Below are 25,921 nucleotides of genomic sequence, written 5' to 3' on the forward strand. Positions count from 1 at the left end.
GCGCCGCTCGCTCCGCCCGCTGCTGCGCCGCTCGCCAGCCCCTCCGCGCCTCTCCCTCCCTACGGAGAGGCTCGGCAGCCCCCGCCGGCCGTCTTCAGGCCTCTCCCCGCAGGCCCTGCCGGAGATGTCTGGGGCGAGGGAGAAGAAGCGGGCCAAGAAGATGAGGAACCAGCCGGCCAGCGTGACCCTTCCCGCAGAGCCGGGGCCCTTCCCTGGCGGCGGGAGCAGAGCCTGCCCGCCCTCAGGTACGGCTGGGGGACCCCCTGCCCAGGGCCGGGGTGGGTGACCGCGGAGGGAGTGCCCCCCCCCCCCGCCTCAGGGCTGGGTGTCCCGTCCCGTCCCGTCCCGTCCCCTCACCTCAGGGCTGGGTGTGTGTCGTTCCCCCCCCCCCCCGCCTCAGGGCTGGGTGTGTGTCGTCGTCGTCCCCCCCCCTCGCCGCCTCAGGGCTGGGTGTCCCCCCTCCTCAGCCCCGGCGGCCGGCGAGGCGTGCCCGGTGTGGGAGCGCCCCAGGGCTTGGTCCCCTGCTGTCGACTCCTTTAGCTCTGGTTCTGCCATAAATCTCGTCAGTACGTGCTTCTCTGCATTGTCCCTTCGGTTACAAGACAAATCCCTCTCCGGGCGCTGCGATTTCTCGTCTTAAACTGAATTTGAATGTTACACCCCACCCAGTGACCTCCCTTCTCTTTTCTGTCAGACCTAGGAGCTGCAGGAGGAGCTGGTTTAGCCTGCTGTCCCTATGATAAATGCACTGTTTTTTCCATCAGAGCAGCATGCCCAACCTATTTGCCTTTGTGGTTCCTGTATCTATGGAATAGTATTGGCAGGAGGCAGCAAGGCGTTTCCCTAAAATGGCAGTGTTGCTAGGTCATTGCTGGAGCATTTTGTGCACAGGTGACCTTTGCAGCTGAAGACTGAAGGATCCTGTCAACCTGTATGCCAGATGCTTTTTTAGTCTGCGTGTTTTGACTTGGGTCCTGTATGCTTCAATCGGACTTTGATTTCCGCACCCACACCCCCCATTTCATGTTTTTATTTTGTTACCTATATTATTTCTGGAGAAAAAGCACACATAAGAGCAGGGCTTGTTACTGTGAGGCCTTCAGAAGTTGACAAATTGCATCTTTGTGGTTGAACAAAAAAATGCTTAAGTGTCACTGTCTGTGTAGGTGACTGAAGAGTTCCTAAGCAGACAGAATGACATAGCAAATTGTGGTCAGCCCTGTCTGAAGATTTTGGAATATCATTACAGGAGCATTGCCAGATTAAACACATTTTTCTAACTTTATTTGTAGCAGGGAATTTCTAAGATTACGTGGTTATGTTCTTCTGTCCTGTTGAATAGCATGCATTTTCATCCCTATAATGTTCTTCTGTAGTGTGAGTATCTCAGTTTTACAGGGCTATTTTGTAGCAACAGGGAAGACAACAATCTAAATAGTAGTTATAAAACTATGGATCTAGATAGTACCTGAAATAACTTATTTTTTCTGACTGAGGCAGCATCTACCCCTCTCTCCCAGCTATTTCCTTCTCGCATTCACCCACCTCACTGTCTGGACAGTGCTGCTCTCAGTCATGTGGAGAACCCAGATCAGGGAGTTATTCCACAGAAAAACTAAGTTCTGTTTCCACCTCAAATTATTCTTTCATCTGAATTACTGAAGTTCTGCGTGATGTGTGGTTGCATCGGGGCTGCAACAGCATTGCTGCTGAACATAAAACTTCAGCTTCATGCTGATTTGAAATGGAAAAAGGAGGTTCTTTGCCATTTTAAGTTCACATAAATTGATGATACTGGAGGTGAATCTGCTCCTGGCTGTTCCTCATGCCAATGGTAGCATTTTTGGGACAACAAGATAGGCTTGTTTAAGAAGCTGATCAACCTGAAAACTGATTTTTTTAATCTCTTACCCCATTTCTCCTGACAGACAGGTTGATTTTTCACTACAGAAGCACCCTGATCTGTATGGCCCATGTTCCCTCAAGCATTCGTCTTGATGCAGTGGGTGGGGTGGTGGGAATGGCTGGCTGGGCCCTTCTTAGTCCAGTTGTCCAGCATGAGCTGCCTGAGAACCATATCTCAAGTAGTGCTAGAAATCTAACCAAGACTTAACTGAATAGGTTAAATAGAAACTAATCTTTAAATATGGACTTCAAGGCCCTCTTAAACTTGAAGTACTGTTAGGTGCTTATCACTCTTGAAAGGTATTTTAATACCTTAGGAAGCTTACTGTAGACTTTAGTTATTTAATTTCGATGTTAAATAAATGCCTGTACCAGAAAAGTAACTTACTGCACCAACATATATGTATCATGCTTACCTTATTTATTGCTGTAACAGAAATACATGTAAGTGAGACAAGAATACATTTGCTTATGGGAAAAAAAATAAAGGGGCAAGAGGGAAAAATATTAACTTTGCCGGTTTAGCACTAAAACCCTGAATAGATAATAGTAAAAATCACTACTGATGTTGCATAGACCAATTTTAGTCAGGTCTTTCCTATTGGGTCTGATAGATTATTGAAGTTAAAGTCTGGATTGGGTAGCATTTTCAGAATGTGCAAAAGTTACTTAATCTACTGAAGGCTTGCTGCAGGACAGTGCAAAAATTTTATTTCTTCCTATAAAAAAGAATTTAACTCTTCTGATTTCTGATGGCTTTTTCAGGTGCATATATTAAATATAAAAGGAGGAATGTGCTATGCAATCTTATGAGGAAAGACTGTGTATAGTTACCACTTACTCAAACTGCTTTGCGTTTCTGTTACCTCTTTTCATCTCTAAACCCTCCAGGAGATGTTCGTTCTGAGCAGCAGTATCATCAGCAGAAATTTTCAAATCAGTCATCTGGGCCTTCTTACAGGAAAGACCAATATTTTCCAAAAGGGCAAAATAGAGGAGAGAGAGGCCGAGGAAGGGGAGGATGGCAAGGAGGATGCCAGAGCGTTTCTGAGGAAATGCCAAAATACATAACAGGTTTGTATATAAGAAAAAGGTCATAATTTATGTGTCCAGGGTAACTTGCTGGTGATTGAGTTTGCTGTCTGTTTTTGTGCAAGAGCAAAAATTAGAACTGATGCTATGTTCTTCTGTTTTTCCTAATTTTCTCCAAAATACAGAAGTAGTTGTGTGCTGGAATAAATGATCAGTTTTGTTCAATGAGTCATTTCAGACTTCCGAGTTAAAAAGTTGCACTTACTTGTAATGAGGGATATGCATTTTGGTTTTTGTTTGCCAGCAAAATGTGTACTGAGAGTCATATGCTTTTAATGTAGCCAGTGAAACTGGTTTTGCCCATGATGTGAGTTAAAGACAACTTTTAATCTAACAGAACATTTTTTTAGGAGAGCAGATTAGCTTTTCAAAATGTGGCAGTGCTCTGATAGTAGATACACTTCCATAAGCATAAAACAAGACCAATTTATTTGATCATTTTAAAACAGTCTGTAATATGATTACTGCTTCCTTTTTTTCCGTGCTGAAGTTTTTTTATCTCTCTGAATATCATCTGAAAAGATTGCTACTCTAATTTAATAAAGAAGTACTTAAAGCAAGTAGGACTTGTTGGTTATACCATGGCTTTCAGAATAACTTGTGTATAACTATTTGCTTAACCATATCTGTAAGCTTCAGAATGTCTAAAGAATTGAAATTTCTTCTGTAATAGTGTACAGTATTTTTATCTCAGGGAGTCATTAGACGGATGTACTAGGAATACTCTGCTGGAATTCAGTAATTTACGTAGTGTCCCCTTCTTTGATCTTTGCCTCTTGTCACGCTCTGATGCAGTTCTTTTCATTCCAGTGTCTACCTTTGCTCAAGCTCGTGCTGCTGAGATCAATGCCATGTTGAAAGCAGTTGCACAGAAGTCTTCAAACTCTCTAGTTTTCCAGACTCTACCTAGGCATATGCGAAGGCGAGCTATGAGTCACAATATTAAACGCTTACCCAGGCGGCTCCAAGAGGTTGCCAGGAAAGAGGTATAAGTTTGTTTTATAGTATTTGGTAAATTATGTAGTGGGCATAGCTATTGCACATTGTTCAGCTGTACATTTATTAATATTCAGACCTGAGCTTATCTGCAAAACTTCCCTGCGTACACAGGTTCTCAAACTTTGACTGACATTTGGATTCAAAAAGCAGGAACACCTCAGTTTTAGATGGCAGCTCAAGTAGATCTCACTAACCACTTGGCTTTGTGATTACTTGACGTCTTGAGAAGTTATTAGAGTAGTGATGATGAAAGGGTCCACTGCAGGAAGGGTGGTTCAGGCAGTGCATTGATCCCAGGTGATCCAGGAGTCCTCAGTAACACTTGTCTGCCTTGCACCCCACCACAGCTGTGGGCTGTGACCCTGCCAGCCTCAAGCCAGCACAGCCTGTTCATGACTGGTGCAATGGTTCATGTGTTATAGCTCAAATGTGGGAGGTACGCTGGAGTTGTTGCCAGGCTGTGTGCAGCTTAAGACTTACTAATTGACTATTCCTGGTTGCTCATGAAACTCTCTCATTTTGTGGCAGTATCTCAATGCTTAGTCAGAACACTCCTGTGGAGTTACTGGGTCCTTGCCCACCGTGCCTTCCTGTGTGTTTTTGAAGAAAAAAATTAAAAAATTGATTCAGCAGGATATGTGTATGATGTTTAGCATTGATCACTTTATCGTCTCTAGACACTTCTTAAAGTGATCAAGTGAGTTTGCTTGGTAAGTTTTCTATGTATTAAGGTTGACTGATGAGCGTATTTCTTGCATTCTATTTTCCTTGCGTTGTCTTTTTTAAGTTCTTTGAGACCTTATCCACTCCACCCTGAGTTCCTGAAGATACTTGTTCATAATTCAGAAACTGCTTTGGGTACTTCTCACGTGTTCCTTAGGGCATGTTTTATTGGATCTTCATAACCTGTATTTCTTCTTTTACTGCTCTGGCTGGCATTCTTTTTGCTTTGTTAGTTGTGACAAGAGATGCAATTTGGCCTGTTTTCTGAGAACTGAAGGAGTAAGGCATGGGCTGTTTTGTGTAGTTAGTTATGTGCTCTATCCTTCTTAAATAATCTGGATTTCTTTAATGTTTATGCTTGGTTCTTCTGTGTCCTGCTTTTTTAACTCCTTTCACATGATAGCCTTTCTAACTTCTCTGTACATGCTTACACTTATTCTTCCATCCTTGTTCCCACTCCTTGTATGATTCTTGGATTTTTGAGATTATTTAATTGGCCCTGGTGCAGCTGTATTTCTTCTGCTATGTTTTCTCAGTTTTTTGGTGTAGTTTGTGTGTTTGTACTGGCTGTTTTGTCTCATATTTTGTCACAGCTTATCATATTTCCTGTGCTATTTACTTTTGTAAACGTTCTGCCTATTACTTTTCAGTGTTTGAAGTCTGCTTCTTCAAAGTTAACTGTCCTGATTCTGCTACATTTTCTTGCTTTTTCTTAGATCCTTTATCATGACCATTTTCATCCAAAAATTTACTTAGACCATCTCTTACCTCTTCATAAGCTTAAAGACATACATTTTTCATCTACAATACCACATTCCTTTTTCTCTAATTGTCTTTCTGAACCAATCAGTCACATACCATTGGTCCAGTGGCTTATATTGCCTTCTTTGTGGTAGAATAATGGGTCTGATGGGAACATATTTTATTTTTTTGTGCATTTCTATTTTGATTTCATGGGTTGCTTCAGTGTCTTCTGTGCTCTTGGCAGTGATCTTCTGGCATTCTCATTCCTTTGTTATTCTTATAACCAGTGGTCTATTGTCAACTGTTCCTTGGTGAGCTTACAAAGGACATTCTAAGAATTTTTTTGTGTCTTATAGTCCCTATTTCTTTCTACCACTTCTCTTCACAAAAAGGCAAATCAAACATTGATTGAGAGAGTCAAGCCTTCCTCTGCAGCCATGCATTCACCTATAATAATTTAGGCCTTGACTGGGTATTGGTCAAGGAATTTGTTCAAGACATCACCACAGTCCTTTCTTGTTCACTTCTACACATTGTAGAATCCTTAGGGTCCTACCTGGCATACTGCTTCTGTATGAGCTCAAATCTCCAGGTGTTCCTAATGTCCTGTTCTTTTGTTCTTGTGGATATATTGATGTTGGGCAAAAACTTCACACAGAAGTAGCAGATCTTACTGTTCACTGCTAAGTTTCTGAATGTGTGGGGATTTTGGTTTATCTATGGGTTTCAGTCAAACCCTGATCCACTTGTGTGGATGGGGCTTGTGTATGAACTTTCAAACTGTTAGTTAGCCTCAAGAATTGTGGAGAACTAACATAAGAATAAAGTATAACCTAATGCTAGTGCTTTCTGTATCCTTACGTATGTCAGCCTTTTTCTTCTACAGAAGTTTGTCCTTTTGAGATTTACTTCAATATCCTCTCTTTTAAAAACAGGCAGAGAAAGCTGTACATCAAAAAAAAGAGCAGTCAAAGACTAAATGCCGCAAAGCTAGAAGGCGCCACATAAATTTGGTAGCAGAGTTTAATCGCAGGCAAAGAAAGAATATTTGGCTGGAGACACATGTTTGGCATGCAAAGAGATTTCATATGGTAAAGAAGTGGGGATACTGTTTAGGAAATAGCCCTACGGAGAAGAGCTACAGGGCTTGCTACCGAGCCATGACAAAACACTGCCTTCTTCAGGTACCACGTTTACATCTGTTTTCTTTGTTGTTTTGCCAGGGTGAAGTAATCAACTGTTCAGTTATAATGAATATTTGTGTCTCTTTGAAGTACTGTTCTGTCAGCTAAGTTAATAACTGCTAAGTATGAAATGAGTGATTTCAAAATTGTAATGAAGGTTGGTGAGTATCAGAGAACAAGATGAACCTTTAGAAGAGTCTTATGGTAACTATGACTGAAATACTACATCTTGAGTCTTCTCAAGAGCTAAGAGATTCAGTTAATCCCTGCATTATCTTCTTGAGCAGGATGCTATTGAAGACAGGCACTTTGTTCCATGTCCCTTTTGGTCTGTTGGTTTGAGAGGCAGGTTGGCCCTCAATTGAGAAATGCCTGACAGCTTTCCCATAACTAACAATTTTAAGCTAAAAAAAGAAAACTTCTTTCTGTTTGACACAAATTTTAGTGAATGAAAAATTACTACTTCAGTGTAAATTGTGAAGTTCTGTCTGGTTCTTCCTTGCCAGGCTCACTTTCAAGAGTTATTCTCACTTTACCATTATCCTGTTGTTTCAGGACTTATCATATTATTGTTGCCTGGAGTTGACTGGTAAAGAGAATGAGCTCCTGAAGCAACTTGCACGAATATGTAGCATTGACACAGGTAAAATTTATGTAGTTCTGTCCTGGGGCTGGGATAGAGTTAATTTTCTTTCTAGTAGCTGGTATGCGGTTATGTTTTGGATTTAGTATGAGAAGAATGTTGATAACACACTGATGTTTTCAGTTGTTGCTAAGTAGTGTTTATATCAAGTCAAGTCTTTTTCAGCTTCTCATGGCCAGCCAACAAGAAGGCTGGAGGGGCACAAGAAGCTGGGAGGGGACACAGCCAGGACAGCTGACCCAAACTGGCTAGAGGGGTATTCCATACCATGTGATGTCATGCCCAGTATATAAACTGGAGGGAGTTGGCTGGGGGGGGTTGTGGATCGCTGCTTAGGGACTAACTGGGCATCGGTCGGCAAGTGGTGAGCAACTGCATTGTGCATCAGTTGTTTTGTATGTTCTAATTCTTTTATTATTATTATCATCATAATAATTATTATTTTTTTCCTTTCTGTCCTATTAAACTGTCTTTATCTGAACCCACAAGTTTTACTTTTCTTTTTTTTCTGATTTTCTCCCCTATCCCACTGGGTGACAGGGCAATGAGCAAGCAGCTGTGTGGTGCTTAGTTGCTGACTAGTGTTAAACCACAACAAGTTCAAAAAAGATTCTGAATAGACTAAAGGATGACCCATCTTTTTCTTTTTTAATATCCTACCAATCTCAGTAGTAGTAACACAGCTGATACTGAGTTGTGATTTTGGTTGAAAAACATAATTAAAATGTCTCCTACTAGGACTAGATCTTATTTTCAGTTGCTTATTAGTAAACTAATTGTGGTACAGCATTAGCAACCCAGCAGCCAGACTGAATTTCAATTTTTTTGTTTTTTAAACAAGAGAGTATTTTGTTTTTCAATAAGTATCTTCTTCTTTAGGATTAACATTTGAAGAGGCTTGTTGTCTGTCTGGAAGATTTGAGGGTTCCCTGAATCTTTACCGAGCAGATCACTATCCTAAGGATATGCTTGGTCCTGTTACATTTCTTTGGAAACCCAGGGATGGGTCTGAAAACAGACAGTTGTGGATCTGGGTGCATCCAGCTCTCAAACAGGTATTTTTTTTCTATATAGTTGAACTCTGATTTCTTTATGCATTGTACATTTTTAATGCTGAAGATACCTTCTCAAAAGTGTAGAAGCACTGGATATAATACATGGCTTTAGGAATTAAAAGTTGGAAGACTGTTTCTGGTCTAATAATGTTAATATTCTGCAACTTATTTTTATAAAGCTTGCACAGAAGGTGCATGCCTCTGAGGGTTTTTTTTCTGGTGTTTGAGCTTGTTAAAAGTTTTCTAGTCTCACTTGGTTCAGGATACATTTGCAATATGATGTTGCTTGATTCACATCCTTCCCACTGGCACCCCCAACAGGCTAAGTTTAGTCTCATCACAGATAAACATAATCTGATACTTAGCTCTGAACTTTAAAAAAAAGTAAAAATTTGTGCACTGGCAATTTTTCTTATGTTAATTTGAGTAAGAATAAATTCTTAGCAACATTCAGTATTACTTTCAGCTCTTGCTAGCAAGTCGTGGACTTCAGCAGAATGAAGTTTATTCTCTTAAATCCATATAGGCAAATAAAATAGTAGGTATAATTCTTAAAACTGTACTTAAGTTTTGCAAGGCACTGCTTATCATCCTAATCCAAACTTTTCATTTTTCTTAAGGACATACTGAGAGAGTTAAAAGCAATTTTTCAGTGTTCAGAGCCTGAAGAAATCTATATTCCTGAGCCTGTTGCGACATCAATTCAAGAGGAAAAACGAATGGATGTTGTTCTGACCCTTGGCAAGAAAAGAAAGAAAGAGGATAAAGAAGGAGAAAAAGCTGTGCCAGTGAAAAAAATAATTGGTGACGGCACTAGAGATCCATTCCAGTCCTACTCTTGGATCTCGCAGACTACTGGCACTGTCATCAGGTTTGTTCATAGTAGAGTCAGAAGCTGTGACCCTTAGCCACTTAACATAGCTGAATTCTGGCTTAACAGTAGTGGGGAAAAAAAATTGTGTGTTGTACAATTGTACGTTCACCTGAAATTTTCCTGTTTCAGTGATAAAACCATGGAGATTCTCAGATATCGGCTGATTGGCCCATTATCACACTCCGTCCTTACAGAGACCTTGAAAGCTGCTTCTCTCCAAACAGTAAGGAAGTTGGCAGTTTGGATATTATTGTAACTTTGATAAGGTTTCTAGAATGTGCAAGCTTGTTTTTGCTAGAAAGAATCATAAACTATCTCGCCTTACTTATTATAAAGGCTAACCTATGTATTTCTACTCTGTTAGCTTCCCTATATTGAGCCTCTTGACTAACACTGATCTCGGGAAGAACTCCGATCTGGATTTTGAGTGGGGGTAGGAAGAAAGTAGAAGCACTGGTGCTGTTGAGCAGGCTATGTAGTTTCTGCTGTAGTGGTGTATTCTGCTGAGAGGTCTAGATAATTCATATCCTCTTCGACAAACCATAGATCATGTTTCTCGAGCAGTGAGCTAGAGCACCTAGAGCTAAAGACATGTAAGGTATAGAAAACTTTTGTGTTTTCAATCAAACATGCAATTTCTCCAGGATTTAGTATTTTGTCCACCTCTTGGCGCATAGCATCACTGAGGTTTTAATGGGGTTTTTTTTGTCTCTTGCAGCAAACATGATGAGGTCATGAAATCTCTGTCTTTCTGTAAGAAATAATTAGCCACAGAATTAGGAAGCATTGTGGATTGCTTTGTTTATTTTTGGAACACAAGTTAAACTGAACAGCTTATTGGGCGTTACTGTAAAGTGGAGTATAAGAATAGACTGCCTCAGGGAAAAATGATTTTGGTTTGAAACTTGAAGAGGAAGAAAGTGACTGTAGTGGTCAAGGCAAACTGAGAGTGAGTTCATACTGATAGAAAATACTGAATAACCACTTGAATTTAATTAAGAGATGGTGGATGTTTTCCAGGAGATGGCGGATTCAGAGACAGAACTGAATAACTGGTGGGTAGAAAACTGCAAGGACTCTGAAAAAGTATCTCTTCATCAACGTCAAAGTGCTATCTTTGAACTATTAGAAGGTATTTGGGCATGTGGGTACTATGGGAGGAAGGGGAAACTCTTAAACTCTAATGGTCAAAACTGGCATGCTAATAAGTTGACTTCCATTTGGAAAAGCTTATTTTTTGCTTGATCAAGAGAGTGATGCCATTGAGCGTGTGCTTGGGTAATTATCGTGACATGTCAAAGCTATGAGAAATGTTACATTGGGAATTTTAACCCTCTGTGTAGTCCAGACTCTTTAATAGATAAACTGAATCTTGTTCCTTATCTTCATGAACTTATATTTGAGGTTTTTGGTGGTATATACAGTCTGACATATACTCTCACTCTCTCCCCCCATACACACCAAATTAAGGCAATAAGTAGTATAGTACCTCCACAGATAAAATGGTAGGCTCCTACCCAAGGTGAAAGTATTATACCTTGCTTTATATATTTTTGTTTCTAATGAACAGTTGTGTATTTGGCTGAGTTGTAAAGTATTGTAAAGTTAACACCATTTCCTCACTTTCTAGCACTGAAGCAGGTAAGGAACTGGGTTTGGTTGATCTCACACTATACTCGAGCTATCCAATGTGAGGCAGTTAAGCAGAGATGAGGTAAAACTTTTAAAAAAGACTTTTTCATTTCCTTTTTCTGGAAGACAAATGTAAAACAAAGGTTGTTCGTTTTTTAAGAGATGTGCCAAATGCAAAGGATGAATTGAGTCTGTAAGTTGTGAGAGTGACCTCACTTCTATGCTAAGCATAAATATAATTGCAAACTAAGTCTTGCTGCTATTGTTGTCTTTTCTTACTGGACATTTAACAAGCATTGACGAGTTTTCAGAACATGTTAAATTGAGTACTCTGCTTCTCTGGCTTACAGGGGTGTCACACCCCTGCAGGCAAAAATGCACAAAATAGTAGTGCAGAAAAAGATCACAACTTAATTGGTGGTTTCATGGCAATGTTCATCTGTGTATTTTTAAAGGGATAAGTTCACCATCAGAAATGCCACCAGGTACAATACTGGGCCTCACTGTTGGAGATCCTCGAGTCAATTTGCCAAAAAAGAAGACAAAAGCCATGCCAGACTTTGAAAAATACCAAGGTAAAATGCCTTGCTTATATTATGCATCTGGTGGAACTGCCAAAGGCAAGAGATTCAGTTTCTCTCTACACTTTTGTTTTCATTTACTGTCATCTTCTACTGATTGACTCTTGCTGTTTTCCTCTAGCATTTGATTTCAGAATGTTTCCTTCCCCTTTCCACACCCCCTGGCAGAACAGAAACAGCTTAAAAGTTGCATAGGTTTTAGAATAGCAGTTGTGAGGGAGGGACATGCACCAAAGCTGGTCTTGTGCTCAGTGGAAGCCTCTGTCTGACCATACAGATGATCCAGGTTCGAATCCTGGCAAGGCCAACCAGGTGCTAAAAGCTACTTAGTAAGTTTCTGTTTGGTGTTTAGTCTTCCCGATGCTGTTTATCTTTCCAAGAAGTTATCTGCTGTTTCTGGTTGATAGTCCTACAATGATGAAAGTTGCGATTCCACTACAAAAAAAAAAATTACCATTGCAAGATTAGTATTTCAGATGGCCAAGATGCTGGTTATGTTAAAAAATGAAACATGCAAGCACGACTCCTGAAACTTTGGTTTCAATGCTGACTTACATGATATTTCAGTGCAAAATTCAAATTCAGTTGAATGTGAATGTCCTTGAAAAATGTGCAAGAGCATATACAGTATACAATGGCACTTCTGTATAGTGCTGTGTAGGCATTTCCAATTAGGTTGACTGGACACATACTGCCTCACCTAATATGAGAAACATAATAGCCAGCTAGCAAGCAGTAGCAAATAGGACAAGTTGAAGGTTCCCGAGACTTGAAAATATTTCATTTCCTTGGTGGTGTGTTTACAAGACACTAGAATAATCTAGTCTTACTTTTTATTTAATCAGTTTGAACACCTATTTCAGTTACTGCCTTTTAGTTCTCTGCACAGCGCTCTGTTATTTGGGTTTTCTTACCTCCTCCTGTTCTACCCTCTGTATCTAGAACAGCTTTTCTCCTGTTAATTAGTTCTGCTCAGCTAACTTTGTCATCATTAATGTTCCTGTTGGAAATGCTGCAGCATACATGACCTCTACTTTGGTTCCTTCCTGCTGAGAAGTAAGGTGAGCTGTATAGCACTTGTTTACAGATACTGGTTTGAGCTGGTAGAGGAGTTAGCAACTACAAGAACTAATTTGGCTCCCTTCATTCTGCTTGTCATGTCTGTGAAGATGTGTTCAAGAAGGAAAGATCAGCAGAAGGCATCTAGGCATTGCAAATGTCTCATAGTAGTTTCTCTCCCACTGCCAGAGCTGGTTGTCCCTCAGGAAGGAGGGCCAATGTAAAGAGGTAATGATGTAAGATAGGGAGTCAAGAGGAAGAAAATACATATGCCTTTTTTCCTTTGGCTGGCTAGAAATGGCCATCTTCAAGATCTTTCTACTTGGTGTTATCCTTCACTTGCAAAGTCTTCTAAATCACAAACATTCAGAAAATCTAGTGTTGCTTTCTGGTTCACTTCTGACTGTTTTTTTTTGTTTCATCATGAACTTAAAACTGCATCTGTCCTCTCTGACTTTTATTCAGGAGAGGGGGAAGGTCCTTGTTCAGCTAGTAAGGAAAGGTAAACTGCATGATACCTTCTAATTTAGGTTCTGCTAAAGGACTTGATGTTACACACTACTAAATAAGTTGAGTAGGCAGAAGGATAAAAGATGACAGACAATACAGCTGTCTTCTAGTAGAAAATCAAAAGGACATCATGGTAAGGGAGTAGAAAAGGAGAGGGCAGCCCTCCTACAAGAAGCAGTTAAGGAGAGAATAGGAAGGACTAATGGTTCAGCAGGGAAAGTGGCTGCTGTTTTCCACGTTTCCCACCTGAGTGACTTCCTAATGCCATCTGGAAAGAGTTACATGATCATTCACAATCTCCTGCATAGCTATTACGTGTGCAGTGGGGGAATCCTGTGGCATCGTAGTTCATCTGTCCTACCTGAGAAACTCAGAACTGAGGTCTAACTGCCGCTCTACTGTCTCCCTCATTGAGTATTCCTAGGTGTTAGTTGGAAAGAGAGGCTATTGTTACTCTCCAAAGACTGTTGTTCCTAACCTAATTTTGTAGCTGGCTATGTGACAGCTACTACCTGTGCTATATCTCTGCCTTAATGGGCCTCCTTGTTCAAGTAGTTAAAAGCAGAGAAGTTAATTTTTTTTAAATACTTCTAGAAAATTAATCCATGTTAGATTATTAAGATAGGATGCTTTTATAATTTTCTAGTCAGGGGAAAGCATTCAAGTGCATTTAATTCTTGGTGGTTTTGAAAGAAAAAGTAAAATTGCATATGTATTAATGAGAGGAAGCCTAGACATAATCAGTTATTGTGCAGAATGCATTTTATGTGTAATCTGTTCTCTCTATGCAAGCATTATGCTTTCTTGCCACTGTTCACTGTTTCAGAATCCATTGTAAGGTCTTCCTGAATTCTGTCAGCTTAGTTTGTAATCCCCTTGGAGTGTGGGGTCTTGTTGCATATTTCACTGCCTCTATATGCCAATTAGATTTATTTCTTTTTTCTATAAGCCTCCCTGATTACCTGGCAGGTTTGCAGGAGTTAAAAAATCAGTTAAATATATGAAGGAGAACCTACCGAAGGCCACTCAGTGCAAAAGAATCACCTCTAACTGAAAAAGTCTGTAAGCCACAAGTGGCTAGGAACTGGCAGAGTAAGGAAATGCCACACTACATACTGATTCTAGTGTTGTACTCTTCCCCAGGACCCTGTTATTGGCCACACTTGGAGTCAGATTACTGAAATATCCAGCAAGAATTTCATCAAAAGCAACATATTCCCAAAGATTATTCTAGTTTGATTTAGCATTTTTGCCAGCATTTTTCCAATCAGTTCTGTCCCCTCATTCTACTGGTTCTTTTGTCAAGAGTGACCCAGGAATGGAACTATACTCCTCTTCAATTCTTTTGAAGGGCAATTTGTTTAATCAAAACCGGAAGGAATTTAATCACGGCACATTAGTATACATCACTACAGCAATAGTATTACCAACATTTCCACAGTAACACCCACCCAAAAAACCCATAGATTTCTCTAAGATCTGTAATTCCATTTGGGTGGTATTTGCCCCTCCTGTAAGAAGAAATCTTTTTATGAGCCTTAGAACTACATAAACTTTCTGAGCCTTGGTTTTGTTGTAACCTTACTGAGATGTGGTAATATAGTGAGCTGATCTTTACTTAAGAAATGCTAGTAGTCATTCATTTGCCTTAATGACATGTCACGTTGATTGAGCAATAAAAAGGAACCCTTGCTGTATTCCAAACTTTTTTTTCCCCTTTTTGCTTCCCGGATATTCAAATACTATTAGGATTAGTATTAGTAAGATTGAAATGGCACTGCATATGTTAGCAGATTCTGTATGTGCTTTAGCTTCTCTTGTTCTTTAATGTTGTATAAAAGCTAACAGATTTTCTTAGGAAATCTACTAATTTAAAAAGTTGCATTGTTTGTCAAATGAGTGAATAGTTTAGGTAAGTTACAGCCATCATCTTTGCTTGTAGATTGTCATCCATGCAATCTGTGAAATGATACACATCTGTCCATCTCTCTTTTTTTTTTTTTATTTTTTAAATGCTGTTCTAAGATATGCCTGTGTAGTTTTCCCCTTGTGAGTGACATGCTAACAAATCAAAGGTAATTTCAATCTTGCCCAGTTATTCTCACTCCTGAATGCATATGCGTGTGTGCAAGCTGTGTGCTATAGACACATGCTGATGGGATTTAATTAAAGAACTGTCCTCATTTCTTCAGGCTGGGGGATAGAAATTTTGTGAATAAATCACTTTTCACTGCCTTCTCAGCAGGTTTATGCCTTCTGGAAGTCAGGACTCCCAGTAAGCAGTCAGTGCTTACAAGGCTGCAAATTAGTGCTGTTCTTTTCTCCATTTTAAAGTACACTTCTGACATTTTGATACGCTTTTACTGTCTTCTATGGGAGAATGTGAATTCCATTGCCTTAAAAACTGCTCAACACGGAGTATGGTGGAGCTTTTAAACAATCAGTGAATGAGATGCATAGAGGGAGAATGCAGACACAGAGCCTGAGTCCTTGCCTGTAAATGCACTGCTTGCAGAGGTTTAGGTATCTGGCATCAGTTGTCCAGGTACCATGCACCCCTGCATACGTATGGCTCTGAAACTGCTCCCTAGCAGTGCTTATATTTTTGCTTTTACTGCTATTTCCTCACAGAGGGAAGGAAAAATTTCAGTTAGAACTCTTGCTCTTAGGCCTGTCTTCTAAGACTGTTAAGATAATCAGCTACGCTAATCAGAACAGCTTGAAATGGAACAAAACCTTCCTCTATCTGCCTTTATTGTCTAAGCACCAACCCCTGACACCAGCAGAAGGAGATAATGTGCTGATTGTCTCTGAGCTTAGTGTGCTTAGTAATACAACTCCCTATTTCCTACTAGCTCTAATGTCTTACTTCTACTATCATCAGCAACTTATTCATCAGTAGGGTTATTTCCCCAGCAATCTTAAAATGTGGACTGAAGAAAACAGGAGAGAGGTAAGAAATAAGAGAACTGGTGTGAGGATTTGGGATTATGATTTGAATTATAGTATGCTTAGTAGAGAGATTAAATTCTCCAAGTTCAGTGGGGATCAACGAGAAAGAATGTACTAAGTCAGAGAAGGATATTTTAGGGTGGTGAGGAGGATATTGGATGGACTGTGGTCATGGAAAGAGACTGACTTAAAAGGGCTTTCTAAAGTGGAAAAAAACATATTCATGCCATTATAGAATATAGGAATTGTAAAGAACTCCAAGAATATGGCAAGGATAGACTGCCTGAACTGTAGTAATAAAAAGAAGTGGTAAAAAAAATTCAGACAAAGTTACAGTGAATAATTTACAGTTGAAGAAACTAGAACATGTTTAAATAATTTAACATGAAGAGATTCTGGTGTTCACGAATGCTTTCTGTACAGAAGATGGAAAAGTCACTTTCCTTATCTTAGGTTTGCTTGTAATTATGTGCCCTTCCCCCTTGGTTATCTGTAAGAGTCAGGAAGGAATTCCTCACCACCCCTACACACGGTTTTGTGCCTTGCCTCTAGGAGTGTTGAGCTCCTTTTAGGTTCATGCTCAGGTTCCTGTCCTTAATTTTTAGTCTGAGAAGGAATTATTCTGGTTTAGTTGGCAGGGAATTGGCAAGGATTTCCTTTTCAGTTGTATCGTTCTTAATTTGAAGGAATGCCACCATAATCTGATAATTTCTTTAGTATTTCTTCCTCTCATGTAAATGTAACTCATCAGCAAGAATGCATAGCAAGTATCAGCTTAATAACACCATCAAACTGTCAGGAATGCTGCTGTATTTAATATTTCTTTCGAAGGATTTTGCAACTCTTGGTAGCATGGACATCTTAAAGATTATAGATTTTAAATAAATCATTATTGCAATTATGTTTGGCAGTACCTATTGTATTGTTAGTACCACTGAATGATCAATATCTTCTGTGCTCAAAGTCTTTGTCAACATTAACTGGAAAAATTAGCTGAATTTCTTTTGAAATACTAAGTGATTTAAAAAACAAAACAAACCCCAACACCTTATGTTCCTTTAATATATAATCCCTTGTAGATGACAAAATGAGCAGCAGTCCCTATAAGTTTTAATCACAGAACTATTAATAAGTTCATTTTATTGGTAAGAATTATTTTACTTAAAATATGGGTCAGCATGCATTACATAATGTACACTGAAGGCTTTTAATCCATAGAGCACTAAAGGTAGGTATACATTTTCTCTGCTTTGGTTAGATTGCAAAGCTGAAGAAGAGTTAGGTTATTTAATACTTCAACAACCAGTTTTAAAGATAGAAGTGTTATTTATCTTCAGAAATGCATACAACTGTTGGTCTGTGCATAAGCAAAGAATAGTCCCTTCCTTGAAGTGCAGAGCCTGAAAAGATCCAGAGTGGGAAGCTAGTGCTAAATAAGTAGTTGCATGCTAGTCATATCCATAAAAATATTTCTTATATGTACATTTCTTAAAGGTCAGCCTCACTTCTCTTACAAGTTTACTTAGGTGGACTTATTTCAGGCTTTGTAATGTTGCTCTTTCTGATTTTCACCAAACCTGTTGAGCTTCACACTCTGCCTGAAAGGTCAAATTCCAGAATATTAAAGGTGGCATGCTGAAGATGTAACTTACATTGACAAAGGTGATGTCATTTGTAATAAGAAATGCCTGTAAGAGAATGCCGGGTTAATGCTTCTAAAACTAACAGTTTACTTCATATTTTGTATTTGGAAAAACATGCGATAGTAAGATATTCCAGAAGCAATGATGTTCGTTAAGCTTCTAATAGTCTGTTTCCTTAGTTGTCTGCTCATTGTACTTATGACAGTGGAGTGGTTTTGGTAATTTGACACTTGAGCCACAAGAATTGTTTTGATTTTGTTTGAAGGTTCTCTTCTTTTGTAGATAATGATAAAGTTAGGCAGCTGTACCTGGAGGGTGTACCTGTAGACTGTGCACACAGCTTTATCTGGGACCAGGATATTTGCAAGAACGTCACCGAAAATAAAATCTCGGAGCAGGTAACTAAGAAGGTGGATTGCCATGGAGAAAATGTCTAATGGTCTATAAAGTCCATATAGCAAGACTCTTGAAACTTGTATAAATCCAAGAGCAGTAGTTTCCTAATGTCATAGTATCTAGCTGCTGAGTTGAAGTGTTTATTTTGTAGCCTTTGTGTAATGTTCTTGCACAACCATTGTTCATGATTCAGTTAAAAGGAAGCTTTATTGGATTGTCTACAGACTAAATAGTTGTAGGTTTATTTATCAGAAAGGTTTGGTGTTGGATTTTCCTACATCACCTTGACTCATGTGCAGCAGATAAAAGGGATGAAGTGGCACAGAGGAGTGCTGGCCATTCACTTCTCAGTCATAGCCAGGACGATTCTCCTGACAAAAGATGTGTGGAAGTTGGAAGGAAATAAATCCCTCTGGTTCTGAACTGCAGCCCACCGTGTTGTGGGCGTTCTGGGCAATAACCTGTGAATATCTAGAGAGCTTTAAATGTGCCATTACAGGTTTGAAATCTCCTATCTTGATACTTCCATTGGCAATGGAGGAGCAAACCATAAAATGCATGGGTAAAAAGGTGATTTAGTCACAAGAGGTGATGAACTTTCGGCATCATTGTAATCAAAAAGAGAAAATATTTGTATGGCAGAAACATCTCTCTAATGAAAATACTCTTTTTATGAAAATTAGTTTTGTGCTCTTTCAAACTGGCTGACATAGTGTAAAAAAGCGGAGTACTTACAAAATATTACACTAGCACATAACAGTTATTAGCACAGTCTTTTTGTACATGACAGCGTTCTTCATGCTGTCATAAAACGTAATGTTTACCGTATAAAACAGCTGATGCAGAAAGGACATGTAAAGAGGCAGTCTGATGGTCTATTTTTTTATAAATGTATTCTTAATGTGGTACAATGAAATATAACAACTGGTGATTGACAAAGCCTTGGTGCCAGCATGCTTTGTGTGAAAGTGTTTCATGACCAAATGTTCTTCCCATCTCCCTGGATGTATTTCAGATTTGCTCCATGTATTGACAGACTGTCTGAAAGCAGCTATTCAGTCTAGTCTGGTGCACAAATCTATAAATATCAAGTTGCAATACTTGTTTTTCCTCCTTCATCTGTGCTGTACATTTTTGCTCTGAGTTTCAGTACCTGCTCTCCATCAAGGTCATGGAAGTAAGAAGGGGAGAAAAAGGGTGCTTAGTACTTTTTTCTAAAAACATTTTTCATGCCTCAATGAAGGTCAGTTCAAATATGTAGCATATTACTAGTGTATTTTTCCTAGTTATAAGCTCACCTCCTCTCTGTATCTTGGATGGGTATCTGGAAGAGGGAAAAATGGTTACTAACTTTGGGAAATGTCTCCTCCTTCTCAGGATTTAAACCATATGAGAGCTCAATTACTGGTACCTGGATCACACCTTGATTTGGGTCCTTGTGAATCTAAGATTCCCATACTGTTGGTGCAGCAGCCAGGGAAAATGGCTGGAGAAGATCGACCAGGATGGGGGAGTGGCTGGGATATCTATCTCCCAAAGGGCTGGGGCATGGCTTTCTGGATTCCTTTTGTAAGTGACTTTCATCACAAATTGCAAGTAAATATGAAAAATTATATAATTTGGTTCAAAATAATCAATTTCAGAGAGTATACTTCACATTGTGTAACCAATTCACAATTATAGGATCAAAATCCCACTTTAAATGAGGGTGTATGAACTGGTTCATGACAGAGGCTTGGTCTTAAAATCTTAGAAATAAACAGTAGCTATCCATGTCTTCTGTTGGGTATAACTGTGCCCACATGACACTCTAAAGCAGGGAATCAGAGTGGGGAGTAAGGAGGGAAAGCTGATGCCTATAGCTCTTTGGTTTTGTGTTTTGACAGGCATATGCTTCTAAAGAGAAATCATTTCATGCCTGCTGCTAATCCATTTCCAGCTTGGCTATCTCCACTGCTCTGTCAACAAATTGGTTGCCTCTGATTTGAGAGAAAGCTTGAAACACAAAGTTTGAATTAAGCTTGAATACTCCTGTGGTGCTGTTTGGAGCGTTCTGCTTTGAATGTTCAAATGGCAGTTTTAATGTCCACAGTTGAATTTATGCTTTTGAATGTGCAGGGGGATTAATTGTAGTGATACCTATTGTATAGTTAAAATAAATTGGGCAGTGACTTTGTCGAAGTAATACAACATTGCTGGCAACATACAAGGTCAGAACCTGTGAAATTCTCTTCAGTTTTTTTGATAGCTTTTCAGAATTAAATTTAAAGAGCATGACTAAGATTTTTGTTGAAATGAGCATCTAGAACTGTGAAAACCATGCTTAAGTTTATTTTTTTGAAAGCTAAAGTGACAGACTTCCCATTTTCTAAGGCAGTAGCTTCTGGAGCATTAATATTTCGTTTCCGTTAGGAGCCTGGAATCAGTACAAACATTGCTTTTTTGGGTTTTGGTTTTTATAACAGATATATCGAGGTGTACGAGTTGGTGGCTTGCAAGAGGCTTTAAAACATTCTGAATATCAAAGAACACCTCACACTCCAAATGATTTCCCAGACTGCCAGGCAGGAATGCAGTTTGCCAAAGAACTGGAAACCAGTCTTCTTGAAAAATTCAAACGGTAATATTAACTTAAAAATTGATTGCAAGAATGAAAAAAATGAATACTGCTTAAAATATTCCCTTAATTATCTGTTGTGTTCATTTAGACTTGGACTTTATTGAGATCTTTCACTAGTGTTATAAAAAAGAAAAGAATCCTAGATATATTTAACAGAAAAGCTCTGCTTAACAGGGCATATAAATCAACTAAAACCTTCTATTCCCAGAGATATGCTCAGTTATAAGGCTATAACAAGGCTGCATAACAATAAAATAAACAAAGCTGTTTCAAGCTCCCTTAGCAGCAAATGAGGGAGGAGGTGGGAGAAGGCAAAGGCAGAACATCAAAGTATGTAATAAGTGTTAAAGAATAAAATGAATGAAGAGGTATATTTCAGTGCTCACTTTTTAAATACCAGGTATTCTGAAGTTTGCCTTCATTTTCACTACAATAAACACAGAATTTGTAACCATGAGTATGGAGTAACCGGAAGTGTCCTCTGCACCAACTGGTGTCTGTTCCCCTTCCTGTTAGGAGGGCAAAGTAGGAGAAGTTTAGAGGAAAAGGTGGTGATGTCAGTAACAGGAGATAGAAATATCCAGCATAGCTGAAAGGATATGGTGGTCAGAAATACAGCAGCGTTGTCTAGAAGTATAACTATAAAATTCTTGTTCAATGAGATTACAAAGGGAATGCACAGTTAACTTGCTGTTCTAAATACTTGGTTTTTAAAATAGAAAACGTTATTAGGCCAGCAGGACAAAGTAGACAGCCTTTTGAAGTGCTAGGGACTGAATAAGGGTCCAGGAAACAAATATTCTTACCTACTTGATTTATCATTTAGACGTCCACCTGCAAAAAGGGCAAATTATGTCAAGCTGGGCACTCTGTCCCCTTTCGTCTGTCCTTGGGGGCAGCTGACAAAGAACTGGGAAGTAAGAATGAAAGCTTCAGGAGAATTTATACCTTCTTCCCCACACCGTGAGCGCTGTGCAACTGAAGGGCATAGCTTTTGTTACCCCAAGGAAGAAGTGGTCAAAGAAGCTTCCCCCAAGACTGGTGAGGCAGAGGAGACCATGGAAATAACAAGCTCTGAAGGTGCCCTAAAGACAGAGGATGTTACAGACACCCAAGACTTTGGTGAGAGAGATGAAACTATGACAACAAATGACTTCATTGTTCTCAGGTATGTCAAAATGATATACGTGTGTGAGGTGTTATTTCTTTATTGGGAATTACTGAATTGGGAAAGACCTCAGGTGCGATTATTTAGATGAGAAAATTATTTGATCCAAATACAGTGAGGAGATTAAATAGTTTTGTTGTGGATCAGAATTTGCTGTTGAGTGGAAGTCCTTCTGCTTTTCCCCAGCAAACTTGGTGACTGGATGAAGTAAATTTCTTAAATTATTTTAAATTTTAACACTCTTGAGTTTAGTGTGTTCTTGGAGTTGGCATATTCTGTCTGCTTCCAGGCAGATGGAGCTTTTAGAGGCTCATGTTTGTGATTTTGAAGCTGTTGCTATGTAAATGAGCTTGCATTCTCTTTTCTAATACATCACCACAGGTGGTTCTTGTACTACTTAGTAAAGGTCTATAAAGAAAATAGAGAATCCCCTGCATTCCAATGCAACGCATGAGGGCAGCAACAGTGTTTGGAAAGTGCCTGAATGCAGGTCTTTCATTTTTGTGTAGTTATCAGGGGAAGAAAATGTTGGCAGTTCTGGACTGCATTAATGTCACTGAAGGCCTTAGAGCATTTGTGTTTTAACAAGTTTTGGGGGTTTTAACAAGTAATGTCTCCTTCTGAAGAAATAGCCTCACATATGAATTCCACTCACCCACGTTCTTTTTGTGCTAAGAGTAATACAAATACCAGCTTGGAAGGTTACAGAAAGTCCCAGGGCTTTTTTTAATTATGCTTTTGCAAATATGCAGGGTGCTGGATTTCTGTTGTACTACTTGTTAACAACTATCCTTGATGTTTATTTTAAAAACTTAATAGGAGCGAGAAACTACTAATGCAGTTATCAGCCTGGTGCTATCCCACTGCTGGAAGAGACAGGCGAGTCCGCCTTGTTTCTCGACTGGGACAGAAGGATATGACTGAAGACATGTTTTTGCCAATTTTGATGAGCTATCCAAGGGCTCTTGTATGGGTCAACTTGTCCCTCTTGAGAAAAGGGAACCCTGAATTACATGCCATGATTTGCATCCCAACAGAAGATGACTTGCTGCATCTAAGCAAAGACAAACTCTTCTGTGGTCCTCAAGAACCCAAACATCGTGATATATTCAAGCACAAGGTACAGAAGCTAAAAGAGGAGAAGAAGAAGAAGAAAAAGGATAACACGAAGGCTCTAGAAGGTGACCCTCCAAGCATTCCAGATAAAGAAATAACTGAGGAGCATGAAGACCTCATTCTTGGTCTTTGGTCAGACGCTCTCCCAGATGTTACTTCCCACTGCTCCAGAACTCTCTTGGGATATGTTACTCGAGGGGATTTTTCATTGGCTGCGGGCTGTGGAGAAGCACTGGGTTTTGTTAGCTTGACAGGGTTACTTTATATGTTACACAAACAGCCAGCAGATAAAAAAGGGCTTGTTTTGTTAAGAACTCCAGCATCTTTACAGTACAGATTTGCAAGACTTAATATTGAGGTTTAAGTATCATTGCAATGCAGTAGAATGCCAAAACCAAAGAATGTCTGTTTTGTCTTCTGTGGCCTTTCTGATATGTCTGAAATTTGAGGTGATTCTGAGCCCCAACAACGTCTTGAAGATTATGAAATAAATAAAAAGCTTTGTAGCATTATTCATGAAAATAACTAATGCATAAACAGACCTAGTATTACTTTTGATGTCTGCATTGCTAAGGATTTCTAACAGTAACGCATCCATTATCATGATCTTCTTTATCTCTAAAGAAGCATATTGTTCATCTTTCACCTCAGAGCAGTGGATGCTATAACAATACACAGAAAATAATTTCCTTTTAGAAATCTTTTGGTCAGATGAACTGTAACCTTCCAGTGCACTTTCACATGAAACTGCATGTGATCTGGACTAGTGTGTATAGCAAGTGGCTTTTCCTCATTTCTTGTGTCTGAATACATGTGGCTGCAGTGGAACAGAGCTAAGTAGAGAAACCTAGCCTAGGAATCAGAAGAGTACTTACTGTGGTGGAAAAGCTCTATGCTTAAATGAAATGCAAATAAAATATAGCCTGGCTATATAATCAAATGAAATGCAAATAAAATATAGCCTGGCTATATAATCTTGAATTATAGCAACTGGAGCTCTTAAAATTGGAAAGCGCATCAGTCTCTCTAGTTTGGGAGAGAAAACTCTTATTTTTTGAAAGGTAATAAGCCTTTCAGATGCAAATTGCTGTTGGTGTGTCAGCATACATTTTCTGTTAATAATAGGGGATATTTTGGTTCCTTAAAACATGAGATTATTTTTGTATGGAATGTGCTAGGATTTAAGGTTTTTTCATGTTGCAGTACGGTTTATGAATGTTGTTCAAACAGTCATAAAACTTGTAAAGTATGCTGGAGCGGTGAGGGGAGAAAGGTGTTTGATTTGACTAGGGTGGTGTGGGTTGTTTGGTTGGTTTTGGTGTTTTATTGTTGTTTTTTTTAACAATAGCCTTAAGCTTCTAGCCTTTCTTGAGTTAAGCAGCTTGAAAACAAGTTTACAATAATACACTGTAGTTTAGTAGTAGCATGATACAAATATATGCCAGTTGGTAAAATTACCCTGAAATGATCATGTATAAATAAAAATGTAATCTATTCTTGATTCAGGAGTCTATTGACTAAGCTTGATTCTTTAAGAAATTAAATATGGATCAGTTAATGACTTTGTCTTTGTAAGTATCAGTCTGCAAATTAATTCCCTCATTCACGGTTTTGTTTGACAAAGTCTTAGACGAATAGATTAATGTTGGCTGGAGTTGTTTGTTGGAGGAAGGATTGAGTACCTTACCCCCACAATTATTAAAATTTAGGGCCGTTGTTGGATTAAATATGGCACACATGTGGGGACGGGGGGAGAACATCTCTGATGGTAAGGGAAGTATTGGAAGTGGGGCAGGATTTTTTTTTTTTTTTTTTTAAGTCTTCAGAAGACTAATTTAAAAATTATGAGCTAGTTGGAGTTACAGCGGCATGTCGGACGGAAAGATGCAGCCTCCAGCGCAGCTTGGACTGCAGCTCCATGAGAAATCATGCAGAATGGCTCCAGCATCGCTCACCTTCGATGCACCTGATAAAGCAATCATCGCCCCAGAAATGTCCTGAGACGCGTCTGTGCGAAAGCCGGCAGATGGCCCCAGAGGAAAAAGCTTGGTGCTGCGCAGGGCTGGGATTCACACGCTCCTCGCTGTGTGACTGTGAGCGCTGCAGGCTGTAGGTATGTGTGAATAAGGAGCCCCTTGAACATTACAGCCTGGCCGCTGTGATCAAGTTCTCTTGTGGTAATAATCCTGTATTTAATGAACCTTTTGAATTGTAAGCCCGACTGAAATATTTCTAGGATCAGAGTTTCCAGAGCTGTGCTTCATGGGAAGAAAGGAAGGGAGGTGATGTTTATATGGCTTTTTCCCCCCTCGCCTCCCTCATCTTCTTAGTAGATACATATTTTCTTGCTTCCCTAGACCTGGCTTGTATGTGAGAAAGAAAGAGGAGAAGCCCCCCACCCAAGCTATCATTTTTTCTTTTCTGCTTGCGGATCTTTTGTTCACTGAATCTTTCCCAGGTTTTTATTTTTTTTAAAAACATCTGGAGTCTTTTTTCTTTTCCTCCTATTGGTAATTTCTGCCAGGTTTTCATTTTGACACTTCCTGTTACTTTTCTTTGATTTCCATTCTCTATTTCTGATTTATGATCCTTGTCTCTGGTGAGCTAATGAACAGAAACTGGAATCCAAGTGCATCCTGTTCTGTGTATCTTGTAATATTGTTACACAGTTGTTTTCCTTTAAGTCAATGATTTATGCCTTAAGACTTCACTCTCCTTGTAAAATGCACTGCAAGCTCGATAAGTTAAAAATGCTCAAAACTCTCAGCCAAAGTTTGTCAGAAGAATACTGTGACTTTATGTAGCTGCAAGGAAATTTTTATCTGTGGTTGGGACTTCCAGATTCTGAGCATTTCATGAGTTACTTAGTCATAAAAACCGTGTCAACACCGGATAATCAAACTGTGGATAATTAAACCTGTGTTATCTGTGCATCAGCTGGACAGTATGTCTGTGTTCATCATGTTGAATCGGGTAAATGCAGCACACATCTGTTTTGGGGCTGTATCTTACTGCAGTTACTACC

At 39.3% G+C, this 25,921-nt stretch overlaps 1 protein-coding gene across 1 annotated transcript; it reads left to right on the forward strand.

Moving 5' to 3' along the window:
- The first annotated feature begins 46 nt into the window (after positions 1–46).
- On the forward strand, positions 47–25,690 carry POP1 (POP1 homolog, ribonuclease P/MRP subunit). Its single transcript, XM_075023667.1, has 15 exons — positions 47–245; positions 2,797–2,979; positions 3,808–3,983; positions 6,399–6,647; positions 7,203–7,290; positions 8,170–8,345; positions 8,966–9,216; positions 9,349–9,442; positions 10,240–10,351; positions 11,307–11,426; positions 17,879–17,994; positions 19,370–19,561; positions 20,458–20,612; positions 21,439–21,780; positions 22,600–25,690. Exons 1-15 carry the CDS (start codon positions 125–127, stop codon positions 23,258–23,260), a joined length of 3,036 nt encoding a protein of 1,011 aa, XP_074879768.1. The 5' UTR covers positions 47–124; the 3' UTR covers positions 23,261–25,690.
- Positions 25,691–25,921: the final 231 nt, after the last annotated feature.

This window comes from Buteo buteo, chromosome 3, assembly GCF_964188355.1.
Source record: "Buteo buteo chromosome 3, bButBut1.hap1.1, whole genome shotgun sequence".
NCBI classification, from domain to species: domain Eukaryota; kingdom Metazoa; phylum Chordata; class Aves; order Accipitriformes; family Accipitridae; genus Buteo; species Buteo buteo.

Coding starts and splice junctions, on each gene's coding strand:
- POP1 (XM_075023667.1), top strand. CDS start 125: ATGTCTGGGGCGAGGGAGAAGAAGCGGGCCAAGAAGATGAGGAACCAG. Junction 11,427..17,878: donor AGACTTTGAAAAATACCAAG/GTAAAATGCCTT, acceptor CTTCTTTTGTAG/ATAATGATAAAGTTAGGCAG. Junction 17,995..19,369: donor AAAATAAAATCTCGGAGCAG/GTAACTAAGAAG, acceptor CCTCCTTCTCAG/GATTTAAACCATATGAGAGC.